Source organism: Bacillus rossius, chromosome 1, assembly GCF_032445375.1.
Source record: "Bacillus rossius redtenbacheri isolate Brsri chromosome 1, Brsri_v3, whole genome shotgun sequence".
In the NCBI taxonomy this organism is placed as follows: Eukaryota; Metazoa; Arthropoda; class Insecta; order Phasmatodea; family Bacillidae; genus Bacillus; species Bacillus rossius.
The window spans coordinates 93,340,334-93,353,600 of NC_086330.1; the positions used below are offsets into that span (position 1 = coordinate 93,340,334).

A 13,267-nucleotide genomic window follows, 5' to 3' on the forward strand; every position below is an offset into this window, starting at 1 on the left:
GGAAACGGAACGTACACTCAGTACACACAGGAAACGGAATGATCATACATACAGTATCGGAAACACACAGGCTTAGTTGGAAATCGGAATACAAGAAATAAAAATATTAAATTTTTACTTTCAATATTTAATTACTTCTCAACATTACCCAAATACAAGTAAAAGAAGCCATTATTGTATGTAGCCAGCTCTCCTCAGTTCTTTGATTATGAAGGATATTTCTTTGATGCACGAATAGTTTCCTGCACAAAGCGAGCCATGTAGAAGTCTTAGCCGGTCAACCAATATGTTTGGATCTATCCATGACGTGTAATCAATCTCTTCTACCACCATCTTACTTGCTTGTTTATTATAAATTCTTTTATAATCACAATCGTCCCAGTGATCATAATAAGCATTATTAGATTTATTTATTATAACACGACGTTTCCATTGTTTCGGTCTCAGGACATCGCCACATTCTTCGATCTTGTCAGCTCTAGGTGCTTCATCACAGTCTATGCCTTTGTCAACAGCATCAGAGTCACTGTAACAATCACTGTAGAAGACATCCTCTTCACCCAGATTACCGTATGAATTCGCTATCGATGATGTCGAAGTGTCTTCATCGTCTTCATGCTTCCTTTCTAGGAGTCCATCATTTTTACAAAGAATGGAGGATCTACTGAATATAGGCTTGAATGTATTCTCACTTTTCACGGTGTTGATACTTACATTAGTTTCAGTCTTCCCGAAGCCATTAGCATCCTTCAATTTATGTTCTTCCTCACGATCGGGTGAGCTAATACCATCACGCTCAGGACAAGGAAAATTATTGTCGTAATGCAGATCACTCTTCTTTAGTCTAGTGGATTCATCGGTGTCCTCTATGCCGTAAGTAGTCTTGACTTTACATGTTCTACCATGTCTTTTTAAGCTGTCAATTCGTGTTAACAACCTGCTACAACGATTACAGCTTAACATGTTGCGTAGTGGGTTTCTAGCACAATCATTCTTCTCATGACGTCTAGCATTCCTTCTCATGACAAAATCCTTGCCACAGTATCTACAGTGGCTTCCTTCCGATTCAGCTGCAGATAACAAACCATGATCCATGGTAGCTTCTGTGACTAATGTTAGATACAAACTGTCAGTTTTCTCCAATTGGAACCATTTCTTAAATAGAATTTTTTAAATATTTCATCAGCGAGAGTTAAGTTATCTAATGCAAAGCAAATTGATGCAAGTAGTTCTGGCTGTCATCAAAAGATGTCGCCACGTGTTGCTTGCAGGTAAATAATATCTATTTCATTAATGCGGGATGCGGAATGCTCACTATCGATCGCAAAGGAAGGTTAGTTTCGCTAGACTCCAAGGAGAAGGAAGTTCGACCTTCCTGTTAGTGCTTCTTAGATTTCTCATAGATTATTATTATTCGACTGAGAAATGATTTTTTTAAATATCCACCTGATAAAAATATTACAAGTGATGATTCAGTGGCAGAAGTTCACTAATTAAATGCAACCTTGAATAAAAATTACATGCCTCATTAAGTAAAAAAATCCTTCATGCAGAGATCAATTCCTCATCAGTAACCAGAAGCACTCGGAGAAAACCATCAGATGTCTAGTCAGGAATAATCAAAAGCACCCCGAGAAAACCATCAAAATATTGTCAAGAATAATCGGAAGCACACGGAGAAAACTATCAAAATATTGACAATAATATTGTGGTTTTCTCCGTGTCAATATTTTGATAGTTTTCTCCGTGTGCTTCCGATTATTCTTGACAATATTTTGATGGTTTTCTCGGGGTGCTTTTGATTATTCCTGACTAGACATCTGATGGTTTTCTCCGAGTGCTTCTGGTTACTGATGAGGAATTGATCTCTGCATGAAGGATTTTTTTACTTAATGAGGCATGTAATTTTTATTCAAGGTTGCATTTAATTAGTGAACTTCTGCCACTGAATCATCACTTGTAATATTTTTATCAGGTGGATATTTAAAAAAATCATTTCTCAGTCGAATAATAATAATCTATGAGAAATCTAAGAAGCACTAACAGGAAGGTCGAACTTCCTTCTCCTTGGAGTCTAGCGAAACTAACCTTCCTTTGCGATCGATAGTGAGCATTCCGCATCCCGCATTAATGAAATAGATATTATTTACCTGCAAGCAACACGTGGCGACATCTTTTGATGACAGCCAGAACTACTTGCATCAATTTGCTTTGCATTAGATAACTTAACTCTCGCTGATGAAATATTTAAAAAATTCTATTTAAGAAATGGTTCCAATTGGAGAAAACTGACAGTTTGTATCTAACATTAGTCACAGAAGCTACCATGGATCATGGTTTGTTATCTGCAGCTGAATCGGAAGGAAGCCACTGTAGATACTGTGGCAAGGATTTTGTCATGAGAAGGAATGCTAGACGTCATGAGAAGAATGATTGTGCTAGAAACCCACTACGCAACATGTTAAGCTGTAATCGTTGTAGCAGGTTGTTAACACGAATTGACAGCTTAAAAAGACATGGTAGAACATGTAAAGTCAAGACTACTTACGGCATAGAGGACACCGATGAATCCACTAGACTAAAGAAGAGTGATCTGCATTACGACAATAATTTTCCTTGTCCTGAGCGTGATGGTATTAGCTCACCCGATCGTGAGGAAGAACATAAATTGAAGGATGCTAATGGCTTCGGGAAGACTGAAACTAATGTAAGTATCAACACCGTGAAAAGTGAGAATACATTCAAGCCTATATTCAGTAGATCCTCCATTCTTTGTAAAAATGATGGACTCCTAGAAAGGAAGCATGAAGACGATGAAGACACTTCGACATCATCGATAGCGAATTCATACGGTAATCTGGGTGAAGAGGATGTCTTCTACAGTGATTGTTACAGTGACTCTGATGCTGTTGACAAAGGCATAGACTGTGATGAAGCACCTAGAGCTGACAAGATCGAAGAATGTGGCGATGTCCTGAGACCGAAACAATGGAAACGTCGTGTTATAATAAATAAATCTAATAATGCTTATTATGATCACTGGGACGATTGTGATTATAAAAGAATTTATAATAAACAAGCAAGTAAGATGGTGGTAGAAGAGATTGATTACACGTCATGGATAGATCCAAACATATTGGTTGACCGGCTAAGACTTCTACATGGCTCGCTTTGTGCAGGAAACTATTCGTGCATCAAAGAAATATCCTTCATAATCAAAGAACTGAGGAGAGCTGGCTACATACAATAATGGCTTCTTTTACTTGTATTTGGGTAATGTTGAGAAGTAATTAAATATTGAAAGTAAAAATTTAATATTTTTATTTCTTGTATTCCGATTTCCAACTAAGCCTGTGTGTTTCCGCTACTGTATGTATGATCATTCCGTTTCCTGTGTGTACTGTGTGTACGTTCCGTTTCCTGTGTGTACTGTGTGTACGTTCCGTTTCCTGTGTGTACTGTGTGTACGTTCCGTTTCCTGTGTATAATGTATGTACGTTCCGTTTCCTGTGTGTACTGTGTGTACGTTCCGTTTCATATGTGTACTGTGTGTACGTTCCGATTCCTGTGTGTACTGTGTGTACGTTCCGTTTCCTGTGTGTACTGTGTGTACGTTCCGTTTCCTGTGTGTACTGTGTATACGTTCCATTTCCTGTGTGTACTGTGTGTACGTTCCGTTTCCTGTTTGTACTGTGTGTACGTTCAGTTTCCTGTGTGTACTGTGTGTACGTTCTGTTTCCTGTGTGTACTTTGTGTACGTTCCGTTTCCTGCGTGTACTGTGTGTACGTTTTGTTTCCTGTGTGTACTTTGTGTACGTTCCGTTTCCTGTGTGTACTGTGTGTACGTTCCGTTTCCTATGTGTACTGTGTGTACGTTCCGATTCCTGTGTGTACTGTGTGTACGTTCCGTTTCCTGTGTGTACTGTGTGTACGTTCCGTTTCCTGTGTGTACTGTGTATACGTTCCATTTCCTGTGTGTACTGTGTGTACGTTACGTTTCCTGTTTGTACTGTGTGTACGTTCAGTTTCCTGTGTGTACTGTGTGTACGTTCTGTTTCCTGTGTGTACTTTGTGTACGTTCCGTTTCCTGAGTGTACTGTGTGTACGTTTTGTTTCCTGTGTGTACTTTGTGTACGTTCCGTTTCCTGTGTGTACTGTGTGTACGTTCCGTTTCCTGTGTGTACTGTGTGTACGTTCAGTTTCCTGTGTGTACTGTGTGTAGATTGCGTGTTGGAGTCGAGTAGACTTGTATCCATGTAGCTTCATAGACATGTAGTTTCGTAGCAATGCGGTCTTTTAGTCATGCAGTCTCACAGTCATGTTTAACTCGGAACCAGCTAGATCCTTTTAAACTCGTAGCCTTGTAGCATCGTAGTCTCTTAGACTCGTACCATTGTAGCCCAATATCATTGGAGCTGTTGAAAGAAAAGGCAGTTGGATCATTTGGAGCTGTTGGAGCTGTTGGAGCATTTGGAGCTGTTGGAGCTAAGAAGTAGTCGTTGCACGTCTATGCAGGGCTAAATGTTTATAAGATTGCTGGCTTTCGCAAGTAATCCTGTAGTAGGATAGAAATTGTGTAATAAATATTATGTTTGTAAAAGACTTTGTGGTGTTTTATTTCTCGAACCTTACACTTTTCTGGTATTTAAATTAAATTATATTTTAGCTTCGTCCAGGATTGTGCCAAGGACCTTAGTCGACCTAATTAATCAGTATATTGTTTGCAAATTTATTTAATGAATTTTTAACTTTTTCCTGAATTTCTAGGTTAATTATTACGAATATTCCAAAGATGTTGGTCTTGATGTCTGATAGGATGATGGTAGTAGAGGATTTATTTCTCTTTAAGAATGTTGAACATGGTTTCTTGAAATTATTATTTTTTTTTCTTCATAAAATTAAACTTTATTGCATCGATATAGTATCGAACCAAGGACTGGAGCGGATCGAATCAATATGTAAGTTAATGAGTGATTATTTTGATGAATTTTGGATTTTTTCCTGAATTCCTAACTAAATAATTACGGTTTTTCTAGATGGCGGCCAAATTTCAAGATGTCTGGTGTCACAGTAATAAATGATTACTGCACTCTAGTGGATAAGAACTAAACTAACATGGCGCCAGCGTACTCTCGCTGACGATACAATGATGATGGCTTCCAGCATCGAAGACAAGATGGCGGACATGGCATCATACTAGATGACATTATATATACTTTGAAAAAAAAGTGGTGGGAGTCAGTCTGCCTGCAGCCACCACGAGGGAAGGATCGGTCGCCATTTTTTTTACCCTCACCAGATTCGAACCGAGGACTCCGAGCTCAATGTCGTAAAAGTTTTTTTTTTTTATAAATTTAAAAAAAAATTTTCATTAAACTCGGATAATATATTTAAAGATGTCGGCCGTAACGGAAATTGCAACGGTGATGTCATCATCCAATATGGTTACTTGGAATAATGTAATCGGATGGATGGTTTGTTTGTCGCAAATATAAATGAAAAGCCATTCCCTTGCATTACTCTATCATCAAACCTAAACATATAAATGCATACATATATATATTAAACGTAGTTTAGAATATGGCTTCATGTTCCAAACTTATCTCGACTTGTCTCGACTGGTTACACATTGCATAACACTTGTAGGTTTTTTAAATTCAAACTTGTCATCATCCGGCGACAATGCCTTGAACTAAAGATGGCCGACAGTGGCGCCATCTGGTAGCGACTTTATGAATTAAAGATGGCGGCAACAGAGAACTTGGTGAATACAGGCTACCGACTTGGCGACATCCGGCAGTAAATTTAAGAATTAAAGATGGCGACGGTGGCGCGCTCCGGCAGTAACTTTAAGAATTAAAGATGGCGGCGCCTCTGGCAACTAATTTTTGAATTTGGCGCGCGATACTAGCGACATCTACCAACCAACTTGAGGACCAAGATGGCTTCGCCTATGGCAACTAATTTTTGAATTTAGCGCCATCTGGTAGTCTGTGCTGGAATTAAAGATGGTGGCTGTATAATAATTTTAATTTCAAATGTGACGTCTTAGGTATGTATTAAGGAAGGCAAAAGATGGCGGCTGATGTTTACATCAAATTTCGAAAAGTTGAAGTTCGAAAAAAAAATTCGAATCCAAGATGGCGGCCGTGACGAAAAGTGCAACGGTGACGTCACGATTCGAAGTTGGTGGAAATTACTAGAAATACAAAATGGCAAATGGATTAGCATGGATTAACATATAAATTAGCATAGATTGGCATACGGATTAGCATAGATTGGCATACAGGTTAGCATAGATTGGTATACGAATTAGCATAGATTGGCATACGGATTGGCATAGATTGACATGGATTAGCATAGATTGGCATGGATTAGGTTAGGTTAGCATAGATTAGCATATGGATTAGGTTAGGTTAGGTTAGGTTAGGTTAGCATAGATTAGCATATGGATTAGGTTAGGTTAGGTTAGGTTAGCATAGATTAGCATATGGATTAGGTTAGGTTAGGTTAGGTTAGGTTAGGTTTGGGTAGGTTAGGTTAGGTTAGGTTAGGTTTAGTTTAGTTTAGTTTAGGTTAGGTTAGGTTAGCATAGATTAGCATATGGATTAGGTTAGGTTAGTTTTGTTTAGTTTAGTTTAGGTTAGGTTAGGTTAGCATAGATTAGCATATGGATTAGGTTAGGTTAGGTTAGGTTAAGTTAGCATAGATTAGCATATGGATTAGGTTAGGTTAGGTTAGGTTAGGTTAGGTTAGCATAGCATAGATTAGCATATGGATTAGGTTAGGTTAGTTTAGGTTAGGTTAGGTTAGGCTAGGTTAGCATAGATTAGCATATGGATTAGGTTAGGTGAGGTTAGTTTAGTTTAGTTTAGGTTAGGTTAGGTTAGGTTAGGTTAGGTTAGGTTAGCATAGATTAGCATATGGATTAGGTTAGGTGAGGTTAGTTTAGGTTAGGTTAGGTTAGGTTAGGTTAGGTGTGCGAAGGAAGTACCTACAGGCTCCGACCAACAGCGCTTCTCTGCTGTGAAGTATTAGGAGATCAGAACTTGAGAGGAGGTAGTAATAAAAACTTGCCGGTGCCGTTGCGCGTCGTGGAAGTAGAGCGCGCCAAAACACATGGTTGCCTGGCCGTATGTATCCGGCGTTCATAACACGTGTAGAAGTAGGCTTATATTCGTTACCTCCTGGCTGTTTATTACCGCCTAATACTTTTCAGAGCGAGACGTCCTGGCGAGCTGGTCTGTCCGTCCTCCTCCGTTCGTTCGTTACGTAACGGGACATTTTTTCGTGCGTACATGGCTGATGAACATAACGGGACACTTTTTCGTGCGTGTATGGCCGGCGGAAGTGACGTAATCCAACATGGGTGATGAACATAACGGGATACTATTTCGTGCGTGCATGGCTGATGAACGTAACGGGACACTTTTTCGTGCGTACATGGCTGATGAACATAACGGGACACTTTTTCGTGTGTGTATGGTCGAAGGAAGTGACATAATCCAACATGGCTGATGAAGCGAAGCGTTAAGGTGGCTGGATCGGATCCCCGATCCCCCACCACCCACCGGTGCCCCCATATGAACCAAATACACCTACTGCTTACGATGTTTTGGTTTACTAAACGAATACGTTTTGCGGCAAAAGTATTATTGTGAAACTTAATATTCATATCGCGTTAAAATTCTGACATTTCGCGGATATTTCGTGAAACAACAAGAATATTGCGTATAGTAATGAATTTTGCGGCATCACCAGTTATTTCGTGAAAACGAAATGCTGTAAAATCAAAATAGGCGTTTGGAAACACATTTGTAAGTGCTTAGAATGTAGTTCCAAAATCGTTAGTAAAATTTCGCAATTTCATCATTAACGAAATTCGAGTACCTCTAAGTATAGGTAGGTGTTTAATTATGAAAAGAATTTAAGTGTTACTGCACTTTCTAACTGTAGTTTTGTTTCATGGTTACTTTTACAACATATATTTTCTTAAAGATGAAATTTTGGTACACAGTAATGTAAGTTCTATAGGGACATTCAGAGCCTTTATGTCAAATATTCCACCATAAAAAAGGGGGTCCCTTAGAAGTGTGATACAGATAGTAAGACTGCCTGCTAGTTCTGTGCCTAGTGTGAAGAGGCGAAGAGGTATGTTATGTGCGACCCAGTATCGCTTTTATTGCTTACATAGTCAGGCATTTTCTTTTAAGACTGTTCTTTTGGTAAAAACAGTGTCAGATTGAGGGTTTGTGGGTGAAAAGGAAACTAAGAAGACAAAAGTATTACAAATTATTTTGGAGTTTTCTCAGGGTATGACGAGCAGTTAGTGAGCATGAGAGAGTTTGTGTGGTTTGCAGGTTCAACAGGAAACCCAAGAAAGGCATTCAGTTCCTGCAGGAGCAGCGGCTACTGGGCATCTCCCCGGCTGAAGTGGCAGAGTGGTTGCACTCTGACGAGCGACTAGACAAGACTGCTCTCGGAGACCTGCTAGGGGATAATGATGATGCCAGTCGTGAGGCAAGTGTCTTGTACGACCTTGCGCCTGCGTGATGCCTGCTTGATGCTGGTTTAGTGAAAGCCTGGTGTACATTGAGGTTTATACTGTGGTGTTCAGTCTTGATCATTGAATCTTTCATTCATGATTTATTTCTGTGTTGCATAATTTTTTCCACTTGTGTGAAGTTGAAATTCCTGAAATCCTTTAGAATATTTTCAGCATATTCCCAACAGTCTAACAAAAAGCAGTAATGATCGTAGTAATAAACTCAATTTTTAGCACTGAAGCGTAGTAAAACATATTACAGTATGTGACTATATTTATAAGGCATTTCCATAATATTTCATTAACTCTATTAGAACCTATACATTCTATTTATTAGATTTTTAGTTCTCACAGTCAATGACAAAAAAAAATGATGTGTTGTTTTGTTAACAGTGGGTTTTTGTTGAGTGAGATGAAGTGGTGGATGGCTTTTCTTATTAAACTGGAAGTAGGAAAATATTTTAAAACGGAAGTAAATATTAAATAAATAAAAATTGAGCGATAAAATACAGTAGTACTTACTACCCTCATATTAATCCAAAAGTCTCTTTTTACAATACAGTTTGGAGATATTTATGTAGCAATACGTGAGTACTTTATTGTTGATGCTAAGAGTATCTAGCAAGTTACATAAGTTGTGTTGCAGATAATGTATGCGTACGTGGACCAATTGGACTTCAGTAACAGGGATCTGGTGTCTGCTCTGCGCAACTTCCTGGAAGGGTTCCGTCTGCCTGGCGAGGCGCAGAAAATAGACCGCCTCATGGAGAAGTTTGCCAGTCGTTACTGCGAGTGCAATCCAAAGTGAGAGTCTTTCAAGCATTGGATGGTTTTGTATTCACAGTGCGTGTTTTTTAAGTGAACCTGCATGCTGATGTGCCACACACTGAAACTAATTTTTGGAAACTATGTTTTGTCGTACCCTCTTTTATCGCATAATCGTCCCACCTATATTTTAGGGCATCAAAATTTGGAGAAAAAAACCTCTCGCGTAAACGTTGCATGATGTTTTTGGTCCCGCTATTCGATTCCGAGGTCTTTGTGTAAGTATTTTTTCCGTATTAAACTATGTATTTTAATTAATAAATGTAATATTTATTCGGACATTACCACTTATTTATTTAATTAACGGAAATACTGAGTTGTCTGATGTGTAAATTTCCTTTTACAGACGTTTTTAAACATTCTAACCTTTATCTGTTCGTTTGCGTCACCGCGGTGTACCGCTTATAATAATGTTGCCAGTGCTAGTTGGCATCATTCATGTTTGGTTATGTTGCTTCCCGTATAGAGCCCTCACATGTAGTTGAATATCAATATTGATATCTCGCCAATTGCATGCAACGCTCGCTCTCTGTCAACTGCAGAGTTAACTACATTTGATGGCCCGCACACACTCGTGGTAAGTGTGTACTACGACGATAGTTATGTGTTGGTTCATGCTTGCATTCAGATCGCGGATTTTGTTTTTCTATTTAAAGTTGAAAGGTATTTGTTGCATGACTTATTAATTTAAATTGTTTGGCGTGCTCTTTTATACTTCACTTTTTAAATAAATGTCATTTCCATGAATGGGTTTTGTTTTTATGAATAACTTTACCTAACAAAAATTTTTTTTTCTTACATAAAGTTCGCACCCCTACTTTTCAAACTTTATTTTAGTATAAAATGTGCAACGATTATGCTATAAAACACGGTATCTCAAATGATCCATTAGAACCGGAACTGACAAAATATAAGGTAAAGTAAATTTTAAAAGGCAGTCAAGGTCTTGTTGCAATGCACATCGCAAAATAATTCATTGATGTACTCTCCCCTTCTCTTCTCTTGCAAGGCATTGGTTAGCCAGTAACAGCGTCAGATACAAACCTTTCTGGAGTATCCTTTTTTTTTATTGTTCCATCTGTAGGCTTAATCTGGGTGGAATAGACTTTTTTTTTTTTTAACCCTACATCAGTTTTTAGGTTACAAATGTAGGTTTACATATACTGTAGTGTTAAAACTAGGGATTGGCTGGTCAGATCTTCAAATCCTCAAATCCTACCAAATCTCCAGTCTTTAAAAGATTCTAGATTCGAGGAGAAAAATTCTGAATTCAAGGTAAACATTCTAAGAAAAATATTGGGAGTAAAAATAGTAAATTAAAAAAATCAACACTGGTAAACTATAGTTGAATAGTCTTATTTATATTTATCTTTATACTTATACTAATACCGTACTCCAAAATATTATTCTTTTAATATATATTTATTCATTAAATTAAATACATGTCATGTACTCATCTGAAGAACTTAGTTCATGAAATGAATATAAATGTGTAGGTTGCCAGTTTCCATATTTAGGGACAAGAAAATATGGTGAAGCGCATCATTTGCAGAAAGTGAACATTCTGCTGTTTTTAAAGTTTTCCCCAAAATTGCTGAACTTTTTTTTTTTTTTTTTTTTGGGGAAAAACATAATTTGGCTCGGAATACAGCTGTTTATGCAAGTTGATCAATGCCATTTCTGAAAATGACTCACATTAGGTCATATATCTTTAACACAGGAAACCAAAATTTCAATAAAAATTTATTACAATACATCGCAAAAATATTTTTTTTTATTTTTGAACTTCACACATGCGTTAAGTTGCTCTTTGTTATGTGTTTGTACGTCTTGTATCTTCTTATCTTTGGTTATTTAAATGGGAGGGGAAAAAAAGAAAGTATGTCTTTGTTTACAGTAAAAACTGCATTGAATTTTTAATTTATACCTGATTGTACTTACATTTCATTCATTACTTAAAGTGTCACAAAAATTTTGTTTTTCAAATAGAGAAAAACATGGTTTCCCGGTAAATTTCCGAACAAAACTCAAAAATAATACAGTTTTAACCTATATTCTCATTTGTTTACACTTAATGTTTTAGAAATCTTATAGGTTATGCCAAGAAATAATTATTACTGTTAGGCATGTGCGAAGGTCTCTTTTTAAATGTAAAATGAAGTCGAAGCGAAGCTTGTATTGTGCGAAGGAATGTCGAAGGAAAATCGAAGTCGAAGGATTTGAAATAACATAATTTTTAATATAAAAAACTTGTTACATATGTTTCATCATGATTATATCGACTAAAGAAAATTTCATTGTACCAAACATCTTCAAAAAATGTATGTATACTACATGAGTACTGTTAAATGTCTTAATCCACAGGAAAAATAAGTACTTTCCATTTATTTAAAATTTGTAAAATTAATTTGTCTGGTTTTCATTAGGGATAGGTCGGTACCGGTTCTCGGTTCTCGGTTCCTACGGTTCTCAGCATTTTAACCGGCACCGAGAACCGCAGCTAAAATGTCGGTGCCGGTACGGGTACCGGCAATATAGCAAAGAAAACCCTTTACGAAAATAGTCCTTCACTACAACTTAACTGCAGCATGAAATGGCTCAACTCACGTCCAATTCACATATGAATTATTTTTTGGACTTCTGTGGAATAATATTCATCTCTAACTATAAAATAAATTACACATAAAAATATTTAATGTTCTCGTCACATCCGTAAACAAAGTACGTTTTACAATCAAAACATAACAGTTGAAGGAGCCATAGATGTAGTTAATAGATGTGTGCAACTGTATAAAGTGCCCCAGCAGAAAGATGAGAACAGAAAGACGCCATGTTTGTTTCAATGGTTTTTAAAATAGGCAGCTAATTGAGTCGTTGACACGTAAGTATAAGTGACTGGTGTACAAAGAACAATTAAAAGTGCAAAATTATATTTGTTTAATAGAATTGATGATTGATTTAAAATATTTCCGTAATGATTTTCGGCATTCTAACATTTTATGCTATTTGTGCCGTGCTGTGGAGTGTAAGTTCACTGCATCTGCAGCCATCTAGCGGAATGGCTAGTAACTTTCTCTTTTAGGCAAACGGGATTGCTTTGAAAGTGGCACGTCTGTTTTTAGTGGTAATAGCGTTGACGAAGATCCTGCGGACACGTGATAAATGATGTTTATTTTTTTTTAAGAGCTGTATGGATGTTTGATGTATTTTACTATTGACTGGACAAACAAAATGGTTGTTGACACTTGTAAATTATAATTATTCAGGCCAAACAGTACAAATTGTGTAAGAAATGTCATCAGAAGTGTGGCAGTAATTGACTTGATTGCAAACAAACTGATTTCAATGTAGACAATTTTTTATTTTAATACTTTGAAAGTTCACCATCAATTTAATTTATTTCCATTATTGTATATTTTCTTTTTATTCCTATGTTTTAAAGGAGGGTGTATTTGCTGTATACATAAATGGGAAATATTTTTTGGCAGTGTGTGTGTGTGTGTCTATATATATATATATATATTTATTTATTTATTTATTTATATTTATACACACACACACACATATATATATACAGTCAAACCTCTCTGATACGACCCCTCACGGTTCCAAGAAATAGGGTCGTAATAGATGTTTTCCGAAATTTTCAGTTGATTTCAAACCCCCCCCCCCCCCCCCCCCACCCACCCCGCTTCATCCTTCCCAAATGCTACTCGTTAAGAAACGAGCCATACAATGGCAGGATGCTGTCACTCACAATGCTAGACGGCTTTGCTTTAAACCCAATTCAACCTTCAGGACAAGTCCGTCGCCCTACAGGCCACCTCTAAAGAAAATATGTCAAAAGACAGTTTATTTTTACTGGTTAGTTTACATGTACATTTTCTGCTTGCCGTA

The 13,267-nt window shown here is 37.2% G+C and overlaps 1 protein-coding gene across 2 annotated transcripts in view; it reads left to right on the plus strand.

Annotated features, from left to right (window-relative positions):
* The window catches only part of LOC134540202 (brefeldin A-inhibited guanine nucleotide-exchange protein 1), a 289,907-nt gene that overhangs the window by 70,928 nt on the left and 205,712 nt on the right, over positions 1-13,267 (plus strand). For both annotated transcript variants that reach the window (XM_063382784.1, XM_063382793.1), the window contains exons 12-13: positions 8,361-8,520; positions 9,192-9,349. In XM_063382784.1, the coding sequence (XP_063238854.1) occupies positions 8,361-8,520; positions 9,192-9,349 (318 nt within the window). The remainder of the gene's footprint in view (positions 1-8,360; positions 8,521-9,191; positions 9,350-13,267) is intronic.